This window comes from Impatiens glandulifera, chromosome 2 (genome assembly GCF_907164915.1).
Source record: "Impatiens glandulifera chromosome 2, dImpGla2.1, whole genome shotgun sequence".
Classification (NCBI taxonomy): domain Eukaryota; kingdom Viridiplantae; phylum Streptophyta; class Magnoliopsida; order Ericales; family Balsaminaceae; genus Impatiens; species Impatiens glandulifera.
The window spans coordinates 2218460-2240677 of NC_061863.1; the positions used below are offsets into that span (position 1 = coordinate 2218460).

The 22218-nt window shown below is 30.1% G+C and overlaps 3 protein-coding genes across 3 annotated transcripts; all 3 read left to right on the forward strand.

Annotated features, from left to right (window-relative positions):
- Nucleotides 1-1199: 1199 nt before the first annotated feature.
- On the forward strand, nt 1200-8965 carry LOC124925446 (cyclin-dependent kinase F-4-like). Its single transcript, XM_047465445.1, has 19 exons — nt 1200-1371; nt 1993-2207; nt 2282-2336; nt 2437-2959; nt 3041-3119; nt 3199-3267; nt 3382-3471; nt 3556-3694; nt 4984-5086; nt 5169-5221; nt 5307-5373; nt 5786-5894; nt 6145-6210; nt 6817-6885; nt 7205-7268; nt 7344-7463; nt 7852-7889; nt 8051-8138; nt 8538-8965. Exons 4-19 carry the CDS (start codon nt 2952-2954, stop codon nt 8747-8749), a joined length of 1374 nt encoding a protein of 457 aa, XP_047321401.1. The 5' UTR covers nt 1200-1371; nt 1993-2207; nt 2282-2336; nt 2437-2951; the 3' UTR covers nt 8750-8965.
- Nucleotides 8966-13159: 4194 nt separating this feature from the next.
- LOC124923719 (eukaryotic initiation factor 4A-like) lies at nt 13160-13948 on the forward strand. Its single transcript, XM_047463683.1, has 2 exons — nt 13160-13256; nt 13369-13948. The coding sequence occupies exons 1-2, from the start codon at nt 13160-13162 to the stop codon at nt 13686-13688; spliced, it is 417 nt and encodes a 138-aa protein (XP_047319639.1). The 3' UTR covers nt 13689-13948.
- A 1179-nt stretch (nt 13949-15127) lies between these two features.
- Nucleotides 15128-18024, forward strand: LOC124925704 (eukaryotic initiation factor 4A-2-like). Its single transcript, XM_047465776.1, has 5 exons — nt 15128-15300; nt 15972-16042; nt 16215-16312; nt 16489-16919; nt 17167-18024. Exons 2-5 carry the CDS (start codon nt 15975-15977, stop codon nt 17800-17802), a joined length of 1233 nt encoding a protein of 410 aa, XP_047321732.1. The 5' UTR covers nt 15128-15300; nt 15972-15974; the 3' UTR covers nt 17803-18024.
- The last annotated feature ends 4194 nt before the right edge of the window (nt 18025-22218 follow it).

Below are 22218 nucleotides of genomic sequence, written 5' to 3' on the forward strand. Positions count from 1 at the left end.
TTGTACGTATTTTATATTTTACACACACACAAATAATAAGAAAAAATGGGCAACATTAAGAAAGATATTCAAGAAAATTAAATGATAAAAACACTTTGAGTTGCAACTACTCATATGCAAAGATAAATACATTAAAAGGAAAAAGAAAATTAATAATAAATAACATATTAACACACAAAATGTTTCACATAAAAATTTATTGTAACTAAAAAGAGCTAACCATCTTATTATAGTATAAACGAGAGTTAGAAGCCTAAATACACCATTTGTTTCTTTACATTAATTAAATATTTCAAAAGTTTAAAGGGCAAAATCTAACAAGTCAAAATTTTGAGGGGTAAAATTTGAAATATTTAGGTTTGATGTAACTAAAAACAGCTAACCATCTTATAATAACATAAGGAGGAGGAATGACAGGTAATAGACAAAAATAAATATTTATAAGAAAGTTGTATAGAATGATAATAATGTGTTAAAGATTTTCAATTCACTAAAAAATGGCACATAATTTTTTGTTAATATTTTTTCGCTCCCTATCCATTCTCGTAGTATAAACCGAGAGTTAAAAGACTAAATACACTATTTGTTTCACATAAAAATTTAATATAACTAAAAAGAACTAACCAACAAGTCAAATATGTTTGCTGTAACTAAGAATGGCTAACTATTCAATAGAAATATATGGATCAAGGAAAATAAAGTTGAGACAAGTGATATGTTTTCTTGAATAAATTGATTTTTTTTAATAAAATATATAATTTTTATATTTTCAATCCGCTCAAAAAAATGACACATAATTTCGTCATCTTTCTTCTAAATATTTTATATTGTAGTATGAATGAGATTTAAAAGAATAAAGATACTATTGTTGATTTACATTAATTATGAGATGAAATCAAATATTTTAAAAGTTTAAGAGGCAAAATAAAACAAGTCAAAAGTTGGAGGGGCAAAATTAAACATAATTAGGTTTGAATGTTTGATGAGTAAAAATGTTTGAAAGAATATTCGTGATTCCATTTTAGCAAAAATAAAAATAAAAATAAAATAAAAGGAGGGCCATCTGATTGTGGCAAGAAACCAAAAAATGATGTAAAATTTACGGCTACTAAGAAACATACTAGTCGCGTTTACAGAAGATTACAGCCCAACAACATCGATATTTTCCCATGTCCATTCCACGCAATTTTCGCAACCGGCAAAAGCAATCTCTCGATTCCAGTGAGCAATATAAAGAAGCTTTCTTCTCCCGCGAACGAGACGAACCGTATTTGGAAGGCATAGAGAAAGGGCTTAACATCTAGAGAGATAAACACTGGAGTCGACCGTTCTCCGTCCGTGGCGACTTAGGTTATGCCGTTACTTCCTCGGGTATCATCTTCATCCTTCTCTCCAACTCTCTTATAACATCGATCATCCGATTTAGCTATTGTTGCATCAGAATTTTTATGTTGATCGGTTGTTTATGTCGTTAGAGGCAGGATTAGGCTTGGAATTAGGTATATATTGACGATTTGAGTTCCTTTCCTGTGATTCGGTCGGTTTTCACCTGCTTTTGGAGAGTTTCGCATCATTTATCCTTTCGTTTCTGAGATTTCCTATGGTTTTTAAGTATTATTGATAGTTTTGTCTTTGATATTAGAACATTAAGCTGCGTTTGGCTAATATTTTCTGTTATATGGATATTGTCAGTCATATTGTTTATGCTTGGTAATTAATTAGGTAGAGTGTATTCTTGGTGTTAACATGTAGCTCAAGTATGTGATCTTTAGTTTTCTGGCATTTTTTTTTGTACGAGTTTATAGATTAAGCAGTGATCATGTTGTTGCTGAACATGTGTTTTTTGTTATTTCATCATCATTGATAAACCTCTCTTGTGGGATCTAAAATGTTAGATTATCATTTTCATTTGCTTTATTTTGTTTTTGGTATTGATTAACTTGTGATGTTAGGGTCACTATTTTCATTTCTTATTTTCTCTTTTTTTATTAGGTTGCCTTGGACTTTGATTTCAAAGGATTTGTTTCCTTTGATACATCATGGATGAAGTGTGCCATAAATCAGATTGCATCCAGAGCCTGGTCATTTCGTTCCAGGAATTTGTTGTCCGGCGTTGTCTCAGCCAGCCTTGGAGATTTTCATCTTGTTTCCTTCATTAACTGCATTAAGTGTACCTAATGATCCTGACACTTCAAACATATTGAGGAGTAAGTTCATGTATTTGCATACACATGTATCTTTGCATTTGGTTATTGTTCTCACACAAGTGTATCATGTGCAGTGCATTTTCTGTATGTATGGCTTTCAGCCTTGATCCTTGGGAAGCCATATTTTTGGTATTTTTTTGTTTGTATTCATCAGTTCCCATTTTGAATGCCTTTGTCTTCCAAGATATGGGAGCTAAGATTGGAACTCGTTTTTTTTCCTGTTTCACAGGGTTAAATGTTGGGAGTTTGCTTTCGTTTATGTTAATAAGAACGTTGCGATGCATCAGGAAGTTATATGAAGAGTTTGCGAGTGTTGGTATCTTGTCTCCTCCACAATTTTAGTCAGATTAATTAGATGTTACTAGCTGAAGAGTTTTAAGGGATTCTGTGTAACATAGTTGAGATAACTGCTATCAAGTTTGTCGTGTTAGTTGGTTAGTTTAGCCTGGCAACTCCTTTGCTTGAGTCAAGATGTTATGTGGTTTTGAACCATTTGCACTACATATCCTAATTTTCCAGCAAGGCTCCCAATCTGACTATTTGTCTAAATCTGATAAGCCCATCACAAAGTCATTGATTCAATGAGCATACCTAGAAGGCTGTAATGGTGATTCAGCTGGATCATCCTGGAAGTAGTTTTCCTTATTGAAGTTTTGGTTTTGCCTATTAAATATCAAGTGATTTCAAGGTTATTTGTTGCTTGAATAACAAATAAGGAGTTGAGGATCATAAAGTAGCTGAATAATGGAGAGGTAAGATTGTTTTGTCTGGGTTTTTTATAGTGATTTTATGTTCAATTTAAATGTATTCAGCATGATCGTTTCGGTGTGCAGGTATAATTTAATAAAAGAAGTTGGTGATGGAACATTTGGCAGTGTCTGGCGAGCTATCAATAAACATTCGGGTGATATCGTAAGTGCAGAACAAATAATCTAATTATGAGACAAACATAGATTCTTCTTTTTCAGGTTGATTATCTATTTTCTAATAGGTCGCTATCAAGAAAATGAAGAGAAAATATTACTCCTGGGAAGAATGTATAAATTTGAGGGAAGTTAAGGTATGTTTCATTGATTGACTGAATTGGATTATTTGAACACCATTCCTTAATTTGTTAAACCTGCATCTGATTTCTATTATTTTTTAAATCTAATGTTTCTCTTCATTTTTGCAGTCATTGCGAAAAATGAACCATCCAAATATTGTGAAACTGAGGGAGGTCATTCGGGAGAATGATGTATTATATTTTGTATTTGAATACATGGTCTGTGGCCTATCTTATTTTTCTGGATAATTTTTCTCAACATCTTCTTTTGATATGCCTAAAATAGAAATATTTCACTTTCAGGAGTGCAATCTTTATCAACTAATGAAGGACAGAGATAAGCCTTTCTCAGAAGCTGAAATTAAGAGTTGGTGCCTTCAAGTGTTTCAAGGACTTGCTTACATGCATCAGCGGGGATATTTCCATCGTGATCTAAAGCCAGGTTAATAACCTTTTCTTAGAAGGATCCATGATGCCCTGAATTATTCAGCCAGTCACATGGATCCATAAAGTCCTTGCTTCTCTTAAATACCATAGTTTCTCAAATTTTATTTTTTATTTAGATTGTCAGTTTGTGGTTTTCAAATGATGACATTAAAAAGAGGGAAAATTCTGATTTTTGTTTCTGGTTTAGGGAGTTGTTAATCTGTTATGCAATATGAAGAATAAAAAATGTTGGGACTATCGATGATAAACCAAATGCTGTTTCCTTTTATAATTTCCATGGGTTATGCTGGAATTGCCTGTCCCAACATAAGGCAGGGAAATCTTTTTGTCACTTCTTTACGTGTTGTCCAATTTGTTTGTTGAGCTGTATTAGCTGCTTTAAAGAAATTATTAGGTAACCTAGTTTCCTCGTTGAGAGGTTCAATATCAATTTCAAAGCTTTTGCTACATTCTTTTAATTTTTATAGATATGGAAATAGCCAATTCCATTGCACTAAGATCTTAATTAGTTGATGTATCTAAGAACATACCATAACAGTTGCTCACCTTTCCTAGTTGAAACTGGTTCGTTTTGATATATCTTTAAAAGGGTTTTATCTTGTCGCATGACTCACACCATTGGTTTGGTTCATGGATAACTAGGGATTATCTTTTATGCTGTCCTGATGTCTAAAGATCAATTGGAGAGAAGTTCACTTTACTTTAGTTAGGCAGGCGGTGTTTGATAACTTATCACTAAATCTGAAAAATAAGTCACTTAAAACCACTTAAATTCTTTAAATTAAGCAATAATCCCTAGCTTAATTTTATAAGCTATGAATGACTTAAATCGGTAGTATAATACGAGCATACAAAGGACAATTTTAACATTGAAAATTAACTAATTACATCATTGTAAGGGTAAAATGGTCTTTATGTATCCTCCATTAGTTTAACATTTTATCAAATTAACTTGTTAGTTGTTACTTAAAATTCAGTTATTTTTCATTTAGTTTATTCAACATTTATTTTTCAGAAACTTATCTAATTCGACATTTAAAATTCAATATTCAGCATGGAACACTTAATTTTCAGTTTTATCAAACATACCCTAAAACCATCACATGTTTCTCGCTATGTGGTATACTGGTATTATTGCTCTTGCTGTGTGATGGAACTATTGGTATCTGTAAAAGTGTTGGATTCTGCTCTCTTATTTTAAGAACTATGTATCTACTTGAGCATTGCCTTTTGTAACCCTTCTTGAACAACTCTTGAGAAAAATCAGCATTCATTTCCATGTAGAGAATTTGCTGGTGTCCAAGGATATGATTAAAATTGCAGACTTTGGTCTTGCTCGTGAGATTGATTCTCTACCACCGTACACTGAATATGTTTCAACACGTTGGTAAGTATTGTATTTTGGGATCCATTTGTAAACCTTGTATCATGCTGATCTTGTCACTTTTGCTTGTCCATTTACATGACAGGTACCGCGCTCCTGAAGTTCTGCTTCAGTCTTCCTTCTATGACTCTTCAGTTGGTGGGTACACATGGTTCTTTTGGTAACTGTCTTTGTATTTTATATTCCTACTTACTGTATTTGTAATCTCTGTTTTACCCTCCAGATATGTGGGCCATGGGTGCAATCATAGCTGAATTGTTTACACTGCGTCCAATTTTCCCAGGCTCAAGGTAAGCACTTTTATTCGGAATAATTGAGAATAAACTGGAGTAGGGTTAGATTTGTTTTTTTATATACTAGTGTTTTAATTTGAATTTGAGTAGTTATTCCAGATGATGAGCTTGTTTGATCCTGGTTTTTTCTATAATTGTTTCTTAAAAAAAAATACTGTTTGATGTAAAGTGTTTTGTTTGGGGGTAAAATGACCCAAATATGCTTATAAATAAACAATAAAGTATGGATGTTTTGGTATTTTTAGTAGTTGATGATTTGATGTAAGAAGTGATTGATGATGGGATAGTTTAATCCAAATAAACCACATCAACCAAGCTGGATGTTCACATATTCCCGTCTCTCTTTTTACTTACTCTTTTCTTGTGTCTTCTTCTCACCCTGTTGCTTGGTTTAATTACTTCATTGCAGTGAAATGGATGAACTTTACAAAATATGCAATGTCTTAGGAACTCCCACTAGAAGTGAATGGGCTGGGGGGATCAAACTTGCAGAGGCTATGAACTACCAATTTCCACAGGTTTGTTGTTTTCCATAAAGCTTGATTCAGTAGGCCAGATTCTACAAGCATAATAATATTTTGTAGGCTGGATATTAAGGTTAAGAATTCAGAAGGGCCACTTCCTACTGGATAAACTGTAAAAGAAAATATATTTTTTCTATTTATTAGCTGTGTCCCTAATTGTTTTTTTTCAATATTCTTTGGTACAAAGCATTAGCATATTTTCTCATCTAAACGTGTCTTCAAACTGATTGATCTTCCTTGATAGCTTACTGGTGTCAACCTTTCTGCGCTTATACCATCTGCAAGTGAAGAAGCAATCAGTCTTATTTCAGTAAGTGTCATCTATGCTAACTCCGTAACTGCAAATTTCGTCATTTTCTCTTTTCCGACTGTCAATTTATTTTTATGACTGCCAAAAAAATTATGTGGACCTAAAGTTGGCTGAATGATCAAATTAGGATATTATGTTTAGCTTAGGTCAAAATGAGTGTTGAAGTTTGAGATAGTTTCAAACAGAGTTATTCTTGACTATAAATCTACACTCCATTTAAATTGAAAAAAAAAAACTCTTGTTAGTTTTAACTGATTGGAGCTGGTTTGATATCCATATAACCATCAACAATCTATTAATTGATCACATCATTCAAAATATCAACCAAAATACCCTTTATTTTAAGTTTTAATTTGTTCATTATATATTTACGTCCCTGATGTCTTTTTTATTCAAATAACCTCAGATCAAATAAGGCCTTCGATATCGCTCCTAACATTATATCTTCATTGAATTTTTCTCTAATCTTAGAATTTTGTTTGAACAAAGCTAAACATCAAGTATATCTTCATTGAATTATAGTATTTGAACATATTTCTTTCGAAGCTAACCATATATGATAACCCCTTTTTTTCAATACATATTTATTTGGATATATGAATATAGTTGCTTTGCTCGTGGGATCCCCGTAAGAGGCCTACTGCATTGGATGCACTCCAGCATAAATTCTTTCAGGTTAGATGTTTATACTTTCATGTTTATGCATGCCCTTTTATAGTCATGGGGCTTGTTTAGTGTGGTTTATTTGGATTTAGTCCAAATAAATCACTATCCCATCATCAATCACCAATTAAAATACCAAAACACCCTTACTTTAAATTATAACATTTAAAAGTTCTAAATACTAAGGATATATTGGACATTTTACCCAAATAAATCACTTTTGACATCAAACAAGATTTAAAAATAATAATATATGGTTCATTTACAAAAAAGAAGATCAAACAAGCTCTTGATATTTGGGACTGAATTGCATTCATCCATCATCCTGCAGAGTTGCTTTTATGTCCCACCATCACTTCACTTGAAGACTGCAACTGTGAGAGCACACTCATCTGGTTAGTCTCACGACATATTTCTTTGCACAGAGATAATGTAATGTACCGTCAGACCTAACACGTGGACCTTTGCAGGTGAAATGAAAGTGGCAGCAGTTGAGCAAAATCCAGCTAGAAGGTATTCTGGTACCATGGCTAATTCGAAGGTGCAGAGTAACTTTTCTTCTGCAAACACGCATGTTTCTCCTTGCTCAGGTATTCAAGTGGGTGAATTTATTTATGTAGCATCCAGTTTTAATTAACCTAAAATCTTAAGCTTAATTCTCTCCAGCATCCAAAAGACAAATTTAACACCTGAAAATTAATCAAATAACGTACCAGGACTTAATATTTTAGAATATTTTTATTTGGCTGAACTCATTTGGTACTTCAAATTCAGTATTCAACATTCTACCACTTAAATTAAGATTTATCAAACCCACCTTAAAAAGTATTTCAGATAAGATTATTTATTTTGAATATATCCATTTTTCATCAAAGTTTAAAATATCGACGTCTTCTCAATGTTTGTTCTAGTGAAATTATTGGCCCTTTCAGAGTCCATCTTTGTGACTCGGTTCTTTTGTTGTGTTGATTATTACAGGTTTGCAGCGTACGATGGAAATGAGCAATAAGACGACGGTAGATACATTTATACTCGGACTTTGTTTTGTTTTGTGTTGGTCTTCCTTTATACATTTATACTCGGACTTTGTTTTGTTTTGTGTTGGTCTTCCTTTTGTTATTGGGGAATAATATACTGTTTGTTTTTACACCTAATTTTCTTATAATAATAATAATAGGATGCAATTAAGAATGACAAATCATCAAAGCAAGCAGCATCAGCCAAACCACACCCAAGATATTGTCCTCCCGCAAGGAACAACCATAGTAAGCATTTTTTCATCATGCTTCTTAAATAAGTGATTATATGAAAAAGTAAATAGAATACCTAACTTAATTCTGTAAGTTATAAATTACTTAACTTTGTACTATAGTATGAGTATAAAAAAACAACTTTGGCCCTTGAAAAATAATAAAATTATGTCATTGTAAAGGTAAAATAGTTTTTAATTGCTTTCCTGACATTAGTTTCACCATTTATCAAATCGATTTGTACTTAAAATTCAGTAACTCGGTAGTAGAGTCAAAGAACTTATGTTCTCTAATCATTTAAAAAATAAAATCAGTATTCAACATTCTAACACTTTCATTTAGTGTATATATATAATATTTGTAGTAGTTTTGAACATATATCAATGACATTCTTTTGGTTTGGCTTATGATCAGCGATCCAAAACAATGATTTAAAGGCTGGACAGGGAGTGGTTCAGAAGCAGCAGCTTGAACAGATGATGAGTGTCGGTTTTGGCAACCGACAAACGATTCCAGCACCAATAAAGGCTTGGGGTGGAGGTTGGCGAAATAATAATAATGCCCGAGGAGGAGGAGGCAATACTAGTGTGTTGGGTCGGGTTTATGTTAGAAAAGTTGCGGGATGATGATGATTGAAGCTTTATAGAAAAGAAAGAAAAAAAATGGAAAATAAGTGATGTACGCTCATATAGTTGTGTTCTGGGGAGAACTGCATATGTTAATAATGTGAGTTTATATTGTTTTTTTTTGCTTGTTTGATGGCTTTCATGTGTGTTATATGAAAGAATAAATAAAATAAACCTTATGATGCAATAAAATGTTGAATTTCTTATAATAATAATTATAACTATTTCTTCTCTTCCTTTACTTGTTTGATTATGTGGTGTTATTTGATCATCTTCAAATTGAGCAGAACAAATAAATTTGAATTTGGAAAATTCATTTTGTTAACCATCAAAATTAATCAAATTTTTGTAAATATTTTAAAAAATATTATTTAATTATGTTTACTTAAAATATAAAATTTCAATCTAAATAAAATGATTTTTATTTTTTGTTTTATTATTTTTTTCACAATTTTTTCTTCTTCTCAAATTATTATAATTTCAAATATTTGATGAATGTTTTTGTTATAGTTTGTTGATTATTTTATTAATGTTTTTTTAATTAGCTTAGTGCTACATTATTTTACAAGTTTGTTTTAGATATTAAGTCAATAGAGACTTAATTATTTTACACAAAAATTGGAATTCATATTTTCAACAAAAATATAAGAATATTTTTCATGAGACCGAAACAAATCTATACCAATAAAACAATCAAAAAGATGTATTTTTTTTAATTGTGAATATTTATTTTAAGATTATAATGCTTTATTTATCATATTCTATATTTAATTCAATATTGAAATTCTTTTACCTAATCAATGTGTTGATTTCTCTTTCAAAATACGATTAATCTCGGAGTTAAATAATGGTCCTAAAACAACATTATTAAACTCCAAGCAATTAATAAATAATCCGGTCTAAAATCCAAATCAAAAAGCCAAAAATCAATTCAATATCTCTATTTTAAAAATAAAATAAAATAAAATAAAAATGAAGATCGTCTTCATCTTCTACAACATCTACCTACTGTCATACATTTGAATTCGATGATTCCTGTTGTTTTTGTTCTTCTTCTTCATTAATATTATTAGGTCCTCTGCATTTCTCCCCCAAAATAATCCTCTTCTTCCATAATGAATCTTCATGTTTTATTTCATTCTCTCTCTTCGCCTGCATAACCTTAGTGCCCAAACTCGTCAAAGTAAGTTTCTTAGAACTCGCCGACGCCGCCGCCGAAATCGACGCCATCGATTTCGTCCTCATTTTCTTATAATCCGCCGGTAATGCAGTTGCTGTCGCCATCCCCGGCGGCAAAGGTAACGACGACTTTTGCCCCTCATCTTCGTTTTCCTCATTTTCAGGGGGTACTGGTGGAGAAGACGGCGAAGCTAAGGCGAATTGATCATCGTCGTTCGCTGTGTTTTGTTCGCCGGCGTCGGCGTCGGCGTCGGTGAGATTGTTATTGATGGGTGGTGGTTTTGATTTTCTCCAAACGGCGCAGAGAGATGAGAGTAAAGCTATGGCGGCCATGGAAGTTATGAGGAGAGAGAGGGAGATGATTGGATGAATTATTAGAGGATGATAATTGATTTCTTCTGGAAATTGTCTTCCCATGGCATGGCAGAAGAAAGAAGGATTGATAGAATTTCATTGTTTTCTTTGTTGGGTAGGAAGTGGAAAATTTTGATCCTTTGTTTTGTTTGAATGGATGGAGAGGAAGACTCTATTTTTGGGTTCTATATATTTTCTTTCATTTAGTAATATTTTATAAAAAAAATATGATTTATTCTACGGAGGAGGATGGTATTTAACTCTAAAAATAATAACAACAATAATAAAATATAATAAATAATATATTTTATCTACATCAAAATTAAGAATTGCAATTTAAAACCGCCCCGCAAAAAAATTATCCTATTTGGGACGGTTTTTCCTCAAAACCGAACGGGAATGGAACGAGGATGGTATTTGTGTCCCCGAATGGGACGGTTTTTATAATTTCTTTATTTAAAAAAAAAATATTTTATTAACCGTATTTCACGAAAATTCCTCTAAACCGAACAAAACCGAACGAGACGGGAATGATATTATAAAATCTCCAAAATAAAAACGGGACTGGAATAATATTAAAAAATCTTCGAAATAAAAACGGGATAGGATGATAAATGCATTCCGCATTTCCGTCCCGAACCGCCTCATTACCATCCCTAATCAAAATTTTTTGATAGGGATGAATAAGTTGACTAGGATAGTTGACTAAACTATATAGTAATTGAGTTTAAAATTACATTCTTTTAACTATAACTTGATTTGTTTATTTATAATTGTCTATCCAATTAATCATGGAAACTAGTGAGCGAGTAAAATAGGACAAACACACAATTAATAATAATAATAATAATTTAAAATAAATTTAAAAGGTCTACATTATTATGTCATTTCAAGTTAACTCGATTTTAACCAATTTAATAACCATATATCGACATGATTTCGACCCGAACCCAAAAATACAACCCCTATTTTTATTTTTCGTGTTCAATTCGATTTTTTGTTTTTGGTAAGAAATTGCTGGTCCTAATGTCAACACAATTATTTTTTATAAAATGTTTTTTTACTTAATTATAATGTCATAAAAATTTGTAAAGAATAATTTGTTATAAAAATTAAAAATTTATCAACTATAATTTGATACTAGTTTCAATTGTTGCTTTTTTTAGGTAAAAATAAAGCTAATAAAATATCGAGTTAACTCTTAAAATAATAAGATTTTACAATTTAAGTTAAGATTAACTTGTCTAATTTTAAGTACCTTAAATAGATAAACTTTTACGATTTTACGAGTTTATAAATAATTTCAATTTTACAATTTTATACTATCTTATATTACCAAAAACAAATTTATATTTATAAATAAATAAAATTTATTATTTATTCAAATAAATAAATGAATATAATTAATTTTGTAAATATAATTTTTTATTGTGTTATTTACCTATTATTACTTTTTAATTAATTTACATTTAAATATATAATTTTTTAAAGGGGCTAGATATAAAATATATAAATAATAATAAAATATAATTAATATTTTTTAAAATTAAAATCTTACAAGTTTAAGAATTTACTACTATGTAAAAATTGGAAAACTATTATACAGAAACTTCAAAATAGTCAAATTGGGCTTTATTATTGTTATTGTGTCATGTCTGTTTATGGGTTGGGTCCGTTTTGTTTAGATTAGGTTAGAAAAGAAATCCAATAATTTTGTAGCCCATAGTAGGCCCAATACCTAACCTAGCAAACTTCTCTCCACATTCTCTCTCTAGAACACGCACAAGTACTCTTCTCCAGCGCCTCCATAACTCCGCGGCTTCGATCCGAGGAGTTTTGGGAATCTCTAATCGTACCTGCATTCTCTCTTTCGTTTCAAGATTTCCATCGATCTCAGGTATATGATTAACCGATGTTCCTTTGCTGAATCGTTTGTAATTCTTCGTTTTGTTGTTTTTCCTGTAAAAGGCAGAGTAAATGCATTTGATTCGATTTAAGATCTGCTACTTGTTTACTGTTTTATCAATGGAATGATTGATTTAGATTTTAACTTAATATCTGCATTTGATTCGGTTCAAATCATTGATCAGACTGTGATGCATAATAAACATAATGAAAAATCGTTTTGAAACATGTAGTTGGTGCTTTTGGAAATTAATAAGCTATCAATCACTCTAAGTTTGTTTTGAATTGCTATGGCTTTGATGAGATTGTATGATTACTGGATAGTGTTAAAAAGCTTGCTTAATATGTTTTAGACATGGTTTCAAATGACTGAAACAGTTCATATGACATATAATCACAATCTCTTGTAGGATTATCATAGCATATCTGTTAATGTATTGCAATTCTGCGTTTTGTTGTTTTTCCTGTAAAAGGTTAATGGAATGATTGATTTAGATTTTAACAGATCTCCTTTTAGGTTCAAATCATTGAAAACCTAATGAAAAATCGTATTGAAACATGTAGTTGTTGCTTTTGGAAATTAATAAGCTATCATTATCAATCATTCTATCTTTTTTCGAATGACTATGGCTTTGATGAGATTGCATGGTTACTGGATAGTGTTAAAATGCTTGCTTAATATGTTTTAGAAATGGTTTCAAATGGCTGAAATAGTACATATGACATATAAACGCAATCTCATGTAGGATTATCAAAGCATATCTGTTAATGTATTGCATATTTCCTCGTGCAGAAAATGGCTGTTTCTGTTAGTGAACATTCCCAGTTTGATCACAAGCAGTTTGATGCAAAAATGAATGCTTTGTAAGTTGTGACCCCTTGTTTTTGTTTTGTATATGACCTAGCAGAATAATACTTTTATTTTTCTCAAATGTTTACTTGTTTTGATTTTTGGTAATTGATGGTTGTAGGATGACAGAGGAGTTCTTCACATCATATGATGAGGTTTCTGAAAGCTTTGATTCCATGGGCTTAGGAGAAAATCTTCTGAGGGGAATTTATGCTTATGGTGCAAACCCTTAAATTGTTATCTTTGAATAATATTGCAGTTGTTCGAATAATTTAGTGATGGACTTTATTGTTTAAATGTAGACTTGCTGATGATTTTGATTTCCTTGAAGGATTTGAGAAGCCATCCACAATTCAGCAGAGGGGGGGACTTGTTTCATTCAGCATAGGATCTGGAACTGGAAAAACCTACTCTGGGATTCTTCGGCAGCTCGGATATGGGCATGCTGAAATCCAAGCCTTAGTCCTTGATCCTACATTCCTCTCTAAGATTGCTCCGCAGCGCTTTTATGAAATGGTTGGACGTGAGGATTTAGTCCTCGCTCCTCCTCCTCGTGATCTAGCACCTCGCTGGAAGATGGTGGCGCCTCACCAGAGGAGGTGTTCTGACAAAGGGTGGCGCAGTAAGAAAATGTTTAGTCGCAGATGTTGAATTGAATGCAGCAGCATCCAGTGACTGATTGGTGCAATAGATCGTATAAATATAGTTAACGTCTTCTTTAGCGATGATGGATATGAGTCGATGTTTGATCTCGAAGCACATAGATTCATGCTATTTGGAAGCTTACCTTCCACTTATTTAATTTTCAACCTCTTTTGGAATGGATTATTTGAAAATGTCTCCTTCTCAATAATTACAATATTACATGACTAACTTGATTTATTTTATTCTAAGTGGTTTGTTAATGTTCAGCTTATTAAACTTATTTATTTTTTATATTTGTAATAATATTTAATAATTAATATTATATATATTTAAATATATTAATCACTTTAATTTTTAAAATATTTTCATATAAATCAGTAATAATATATAACTCATTACGAATTCTATATTTCTAAACTTAATATCTTTGATTTAAAATAATTTGAATTTCTTATTAACTTAATTTAAAATATGAATCAATTACTTAAATTAAAAATAATTTAATTTAAAATAAGTTATATTAACATATTAGTTTTTATTAATATATAAAATAATGTTATGGGTATGATTAAGTAAATTAAGTTATGACGATACTTTTCGGTCGAAAGAACCATGAATATTTTTTTTGGGTCGGAAGGCAAATAAATTTAATCGTCACTATTTTTTTAGTCGAAGGACAAACAATCAATTACTACTTTTATCTGTTGGATGACAAACAAATTTAATCATGTTAACATTTTCGGTTCGAATGATAATTCTAATTATCTTAGTTCGAATGACAAACAACATTTCTCGATTTAATTACAAACTGGGACGGATTTATGTAAGGACTTCATCACCTTTATGTAAGGACTTCATCACAAAAAAATTAATTTGTATTTTTTTACGGTAAAAATTTGACATTATTCCATATTAATTTTTTAAATATAATTCATTATTTTATTTATTTATTTATTAAAAAAATAATAATAATTACATTTATTCACTTATTTTAATCCAAATTTTATAGTTATTTATTTAAGTTTACCATAATTTTTTTTTAAGTCTATTCTATCTTTGAATCTTAATCCTAAATCAGTCCCTTCATTCTTTTGGGTTTTGGGAGATCTTTAAGGAAGGACTACAAGGCATGTGATACAATTATACTGCAATCAAATATTAATATGTTTTTTCTAATTTATTTTTTTTATCTAACAAAATTATAATTAATAATTTAAAAAAATAAATAATATTAAATTTGTCTACAAATGTATATTTGTGTAAATTTAGAATGAAAAGGATATATAATATATATATATATATATATATATATTTAAATTTATGTTTTAATATTTAAATAAAAAAAAGTGAATGAAAAAAGGCTTATATGTTAATGGGTCGGATCCGGATTAGGGCAGAAACGGAATCCAGAAAATTTGGGTATACCTAACCTAGCCAGCCCACTTCATCATATTCTCTCTCTACATTACAATACTCTTTTTCTTCTTCATCTTCTCCAGCGCCTCCTCCATAACTCCGCGGCTTCGATCCGAGGAGTTTTGGAAATCTCTAAGCGTACTTTCAATCTCTCTCTCTCTCTCTCTCTCTCTTTCGTTTCAAAGATCTTCATCGCTCTCAGGTACTTACTACTTCTCCTCTCTCTCTCTCGATTCTATACGCCGATTCGTATATATACATCTGTTTTCTTTGCTTTGTTAATCAACTTATGTTGCTTTCTCAATCCATTGCAAGTTTGCGGTGTGTGTTTTCTTCTTATGATAAAGGAGTAAAACTCATTTGATTCTATTTTATAACTGCAATGAGTAAACGGTTTATCATTGTTTCAGATTTTGGATGCTTATGTATTAGAGCTTTTCTAGATCGGTTATTGTTTGTCCTGATTCTGTAACTCATATTCTCTTTGGTTTAATCGATTGATTGCGCTGGAAATTATCTAGCTTCTCTGTTGGATACTTTATGATCTGTGGTTGTGGAGTTTTGGCTGTGGATTTTTATGATTCGTTATGCTGTTTTTTTTATAAAGCTTTTAAACTGGTGAAAGAATCGCCTTTTTCTTTGAATGATGCCTTTTATCTGTTTTGTTCATTGTGTATCATAGCATGAGAGTTTTTACACTTGGCTCAATGTCCTCTTTAATCTGCCTTTATGCAAAATGTCGACCTACCATTCTGTTAGACTTAAGAAAGGTTTTCTCCCCTTCTATGTATGACTTGCTTTAACTGAAATTATATATCTCTTGTACGATATTGAAAACATATTTGTTAATGTATGGCATGTTTTTTCTTGCAGAAAATGGCTGGTTCTGCTCCTGAAGGTTCCCAGTTTGATCACAAGCAGTTTGATGCCAAAATGAATGATTTGTAAGTTGTCAGCCCTTGTTTTGTATATGACCTAGCAGAAAAATATTATTTATTTTTTGTACAATGGAGTTGGGTTTCATTAAAGTATTTTACCGTGTGTTGTTAATCTTTTTTTCTCATATCCTTCCTTGCTTACTACAGTACATTGATTTTTAGTAATTGATGGTTGCAGGATGGGAGAAGAGTTCTTCACATCATATGATGAAGTTTACGAAAGCTTTGATTCCATGGGCTTACAGGAAAATCTTCTGAGGGGAATTTATGCTTATGGTACAAACCTTTATTAATCTGTTAATAATATTGCACTTCTTTTGAATAATTTAGTGATGGGCTATAGCAGTGCTCATCACATGGATACTTTTTTTTCCTGCTTAAATTATTCTACAATTCCAGTTGACTTTTTTGTTTAAATGTTCATTAGCTGATGAATTTTGATTTCCTTGAAGGTTTTGAGAAGCCATCTGCAATTCAGCAGAGGGGAATTGTTCCATTCATAAAAAAGCTTGATGTGATTCAACAGGCTCAATCTGGAACTGGAAAAACTGCTACTTTCTGCTCAGGGATTCTTCAGCAGCTCGATTATGGGCATGTTGAATGCCAAGCCTTAGTCCTTGCTCCCACTCGTGAGCTTGCACAACAAATTGAGAAGGTTATGCGTGCACTTGGTGACTATCTCGGTGTTAAGGTTCATGCCTGTGTTGGTGGTACTAGTGTTCGCGAGGATCAACGCATTCTTCAGAGCGGTGTTCATGTTGTTGTCGGAACACCTGGTCGTGTATTCGACATGCTTAGGAGGCAATCTCTCCGTGCTGATCAAATCAAGATGTTTGTGCTGGATGAGGCTGATGAAATGCTTTCCAGAGGATTCAAGGATCAGGTCTTTTTTCACTCATTTTTATTTACAAGTATGTTTCAATATATGATTATGATGATATGATTGCATTATACATAAATTATACCTAGCCGAAACGGTTAATAAATAAGTAGATACAAATCTATTTATATTTTGTAATATGAAAGGTGTAGTTAAATAACTCGTATGTTTATTTCCAAATGCTTTTATATGTTGATCTTGGCTAGTCTAAATTCATACTCAATTTCTGATGTTTTTATAATCTCTGCAGATTTACGATATCTTCCAGCTATTGCCACCTAAGATCCAGGTGGGAGTGTTCTCCGCCACAATGCCCCCGGAGGCTTTGGAAATAACAAGGAAGTTTATGAGCAAACCAGTCAGGATCCTTGTGAAACGTGATGAACTTACTCTGGAAGGTATCAAGCAGTTCTACATAATGGTGGACAAGGAAGAATGGAAGCTGGAGACTCTGTGCGATCTGTATGAAACCCTAGCCATAACCCAGAGTGTTATCTTTGTCAACACTCGACGAAAGGTGGACTGGCTAACAGACAAGATGCGTGGCCGAGACCACACAGTCTCAGCCACCCACGGTGACATGGACCAGAACACCCGTGACATCATCATGCGCGAATTCCGATCCGGTTCTTCTCGCGTTCTCATCACCACCGATCTGTTGGCCCGTGGTATTGATGTTCAGCAGGTGTCCCTTGTTATCAACTTTGACCTCCCAACTCAGCCTGAGAATTACCTTCACAGAATCGGTCGAAGTGGAAGGTTTGGGAGGAAGGGTGTGGCTATCAACTTCTTGACAAAAGAAGACGAGAGAATGATTGCGGATATTCAGAAGTTTTATAATGTGACGGTTGAAGAGCTCCCCGCCAATGTTGCTGATCTCCTCTAAATTCTATGTGAGGTTTTTTTGAAATGTAGTGATTTATGTTTATTAGTAATGTCTTTTTGTTTGCCTAAATTAAACATTTACTTGCTGCGCTCTCTGAACTTGTAATGGTGGATAATGCGTTTCTCCAAATTTGGGCGTGTTAGGAACCCCTTCCTTTATGTTGCAAATTTTGTTGTTTTTTCTGTTCTGTTTTCTATAGATTGATTCTGAAAAATTTAACATTATTTATCAGGATAACTTTTCTTTCAATTCCTGTGTAATTTGTTTTTTTAACATTATTTATCAGGATAACTTTTCTGCCTTGTTTGTTTTTAAATTCTGACAAGTAATATACAACTTTAGGTACTTAAAATTGTATTTAGATTTTTTTATTTTTTTATAAATAAATTATTATGATTTTATCATTTTATTATGTGAATTTTTTTAAATATAATTTTAAAACACTCTTTGATTTTGTACTTTGATTTTATTGGTGTTTATTTATTATTATTTTAGTCTGTATTATATAAAGAGATTCAAAAAAGTAAAGTTTTCTAGTTTGATAAGGAAACACTAGGTATGGTAACGGTCTCCTACCCCGGTGGGCAGCAGATCAGATCTTCTGCTACCGAATTGGGTGTTCCCCTGTTGCGGACCAATCAAAATTCAGCATTATTATTATATTAATAAATTAAAACTGGGTTGAGGAACCCGTATTTTATTCCGGGTTCAGCAGAAATGGAAATGAGTGAAGCTTCCTTGGAAATGAGTGAAACTTCCTTCGTTTCACTCTGTTTTACATGACCATTGAAGATACAGTCTACACTATTTTACATAAGGTTGTCTATGTAAAACTGATTGATATATATTTACTCAGGTGAATATAAAATACGTTCATGTAAAAGCAGTTTATGTGATAGAAGTGAAACAAACTTCACTTGATATTAAATTTGTAAGATATTTAAATGAATTTACTTTAATTATTTTATATGATTATATATTAAATATATATATATATATATATATATATATATAAACATGTTCAATTTTTTTTGTAATATATTTAAATAAATATGTAAAACAAAATATTTTAAAATTTATTTATAAGATATTTTTTAAAAAAATATTTAAATTATTTTATATTTTATATAATTATATATTAAATATATGTAAATGTTCATGTAAAACCACTAGCACATTTATGTAAAAACATTTATACGTTAATGTAAAAGCATTTATGTCTTCATTTAAGTCTGCAAAAAAATATTTAAAAAAAAAAACAAGCGCTACCAGGTGAAGCTAGCTTCACATGAGTATTTACAGCGCTCAAATGAGTGAAACAAGCACTACCAGGTGAAGCTTGCTTCACTCAATATTTATATCGCTCATAAAAGTGAAGCAAACTTCACTTGATATTTACATTTTTAAGATATTTAAATTATTTTGTAAATATATTTAAATGAATTTGTAAAACAAAATATTCAATTTTTTTAATATATTTAAATAAATTTGTAAAACAAAATATTTTAAAATTTATTTTTAAGATATTTAAAAAATATATATTTAAATTATTTTATATTGTATATAATTATATATTAAATATATATAAATGTTCATGTAAAACCACTAACATATTTATGTAAAAACATTTATACGTTCATGTAAAAACATTTATGCTTTCATGTAAATCTGCAAAAGAATAAAAAAAAAACAAGCGCTATCAGGTGAAGCTTGCTTCACCTGGTAGCTTGTTTTTATTTTTTATATTTTTTGCAGACTTATATGAAGGCATAAATGTTTTTACATTAACGTATAAATGTTTTTACATAAATGTGTTAATGGTTTTACATGAACATTTACATATATTTAATATATAATTATATAAAATATAAAATAATTTAAATATTTTTTTTAAAAATATCTTACAAATAAATTTTAAAATATTTTGTTTTACAAATTTATTTAAATATATTACAAAAAAATTTGAACATGTTTTTTTATATATATATATATATTTAATATATAATCATATAAAATAATTAAAGTAAATTCATTTAAATATCTTATAAATTTAATATCAAGTGAAATTTGCTTCACTTCTATCATATAAACTGTTTTTACATGAACGTATTTTATATTCACTTGAGTGAATATATATCAATCAGTTTTACATGGACAACCTTATGTAAAACAGTATAGACTGTTTCTTCAATGGTCATTTAAACAGAGTGAAGCGAAGGAAGCTTCACTCATTTCCATTTCTGCTGAACTCGGAATAAAATACGGGTTCCGAGTTCTCTTTCTTCCTTTCAACCCAGTTTTAATTTATTAATATAATAATAATGCTGAGTTTTGATTGGTCCGCAACAGGGGAACACCCAATTCGGTAGCAGAAGATCTGATCTGGGTGGGCAGTGATTCATTACTCATTTCCGAACCTTCATTTTCACCACTCTACTCTATCGTGTATATCTATTTTTATCTCATTTTCGATTTGTCGGATATCCGATTGGGCCAATTCCCATAGGTACCTAATATTCAGTTTACTATTTATAAAATTGTAAGGGTTGAAGAAAGAAAAAATATAACTTTATTCAATAAAAAATAATTTTAAAATTATTAAAATCTAAATAAAAACATTATATATATATATATATATATTTTGAAAGTAGATTACTATAATTCAGAAAAAAAATTAATATGTGAAGAGAAAATTAAAATTTTGTTATTAAACAAAGTTGAAAATAAATAATAATGAATAAGAGAAATAACTGTAGGAATATTAAATATAAAGTTGGAGTATATTCTGAATAAGAAAAAAAAACAAATGAATGATAATGTTTGTATTTATGTGACATCTGAAATGTTATATTCAATTTTAATAAAAAAAAATATCATTTTATTTTTAATACAAATATAATGGGTCACAGATTTAAACCCTCCCTGTCTTCCTTTTCCATGCCCAGATGAAATATTAGGTGGTTGATTAATCAATTTACTTAATTAATATATTTTCTTTTAAATTTAAAATATTTTTAATAAAAATACAACTACATGGTATATAAATATAACTAAATCAATAAACAAAATATACATATAAAATAAAGTAATATTAACCTTACTTCTCTATTTTATTTTGTAAAAGTTATGATAAATATATGTATATGTATTTAAAGATATATACATATAAAACTTAATCAGTGATATCATTTTGAAAGTGTGGTATTGAGTCTTCACTAGGGGTGAGAAAAATTACCGATATTAAAGGTATATTGAAAATATCGTACCGTAATATATAGAAAATATCGATTTTTAAGGTATACTATAAAATAGGTAAGGTATGATAACGATACCGAAATTATTGGTACGGTAAATGTATGAAATTTTTAAAATTTTGGTATATCGAGATATACCGAAATAGTATTTATAAGTTAAAATATATATATATATATAATGTTGGAATTTATAGGGTCACTAGTATAATAAATAATTATGCAAATGTCATATTTAATATAATCCAAAATAATATGAACTAATGTGATTAAGTTTATGGCTTATGAGTGTATTTGTCATAAATATAAACTGAGGATACCTAAGTGACATTTCTAATTTTATGAAAGAGTTTAATTAGAAATAACCTAACTATAATAACTAATTTAATGTTAGTTATATGTAACGGTAATGGTCCCCAGTACGACCAATTCTTCTTTGCGTCCCCATCTCATCAAATGGAAGAACCATTCCATATAAGATTTCATATAAGGAAAGTTCAAGGAAATAGATTAAAAGAATCATTCAATCCATACAAAATAAAAAAGAAGATTCATGATTCATCAAATTAAGGTACACTTCCTCCGCATTTAGATTTTAATTTCTCACACATTAAATTGGATCTAATTAAGATAAATTCTAATAATTAGTATCAGTGTCATCCTAATTTAATTATGTGAGAAAATTATATCGGTCTAGATATATATGGAATATGCATCTAATTAGGAGTATATATATATTTATCTTTCACTAAGATTGATATATCTTCAAATTAAGATGGTATGATGTTATCATGAAGATTGATACAAAGAGATATTTGAATTATCTCATAAGATCCCAAGATTTAGGAATATTTATATTCTTTCAAATGATGTTTTCGGATTATATATATATTGGTTTTGATAATTTCAAACCATAATATTAGAAATATATATTGATTTTGATAATCAATTTGATGAAGAATATATATATATATATATATTAGATTATGAAAATTTTAATTGGATTGATATATCTTTCATTAACATTCATATATTTTGAATATATATATATATATATATATATATATATTTTGATTTTGATAATTTCAAACCATATATTAGAAATATATATTGATTTTGATAATCTAATATATATATATATATATATATATATATATATTAATTA

Excerpts from the sequence above, each read along its gene's own strand:
- LOC124925446 (XM_047465445.1), top strand. Across the intron at positions 3,120-3,198 it reads ATAAACATTCGGGTGATATC|GTCGCTATCAAGAAAATGAA; the intron begins GTAAGTGCAGAA and ends ATTTTCTAATAG. Across the intron at positions 7,464-7,851 it reads GCATGTTTCTCCTTGCTCAG|GTTTGCAGCGTACGATGGAA; the intron begins GTATTCAAGTGG and ends TGATTATTACAG.
- LOC124923719 (XM_047463683.1), top strand. The coding sequence starts at position 13,160 with ATGACAGAGGAGTTCTTCACATCATATGATGAGGTTTCTGAAAGCTTT. Across the intron at positions 13,257-13,368 it reads GAGGGGAATTTATGCTTATG|GATTTGAGAAGCCATCCACA; the intron begins GTGCAAACCCTT and ends ATTTCCTTGAAG.
- LOC124925704 (XM_047465776.1), top strand. The coding sequence starts at position 15,975 with ATGGCTGGTTCTGCTCCTGAAGGTTCCCAGTTTGATCACAAGCAGTTT. Across the intron at positions 16,043-16,214 it reads GATGCCAAAATGAATGATTT|GATGGGAGAAGAGTTCTTCA; the intron begins GTAAGTTGTCAG and ends TGATGGTTGCAG. Across the intron at positions 16,920-17,166 it reads CCAGAGGATTCAAGGATCAG|ATTTACGATATCTTCCAGCT; the intron begins GTCTTTTTTCAC and ends TAATCTCTGCAG.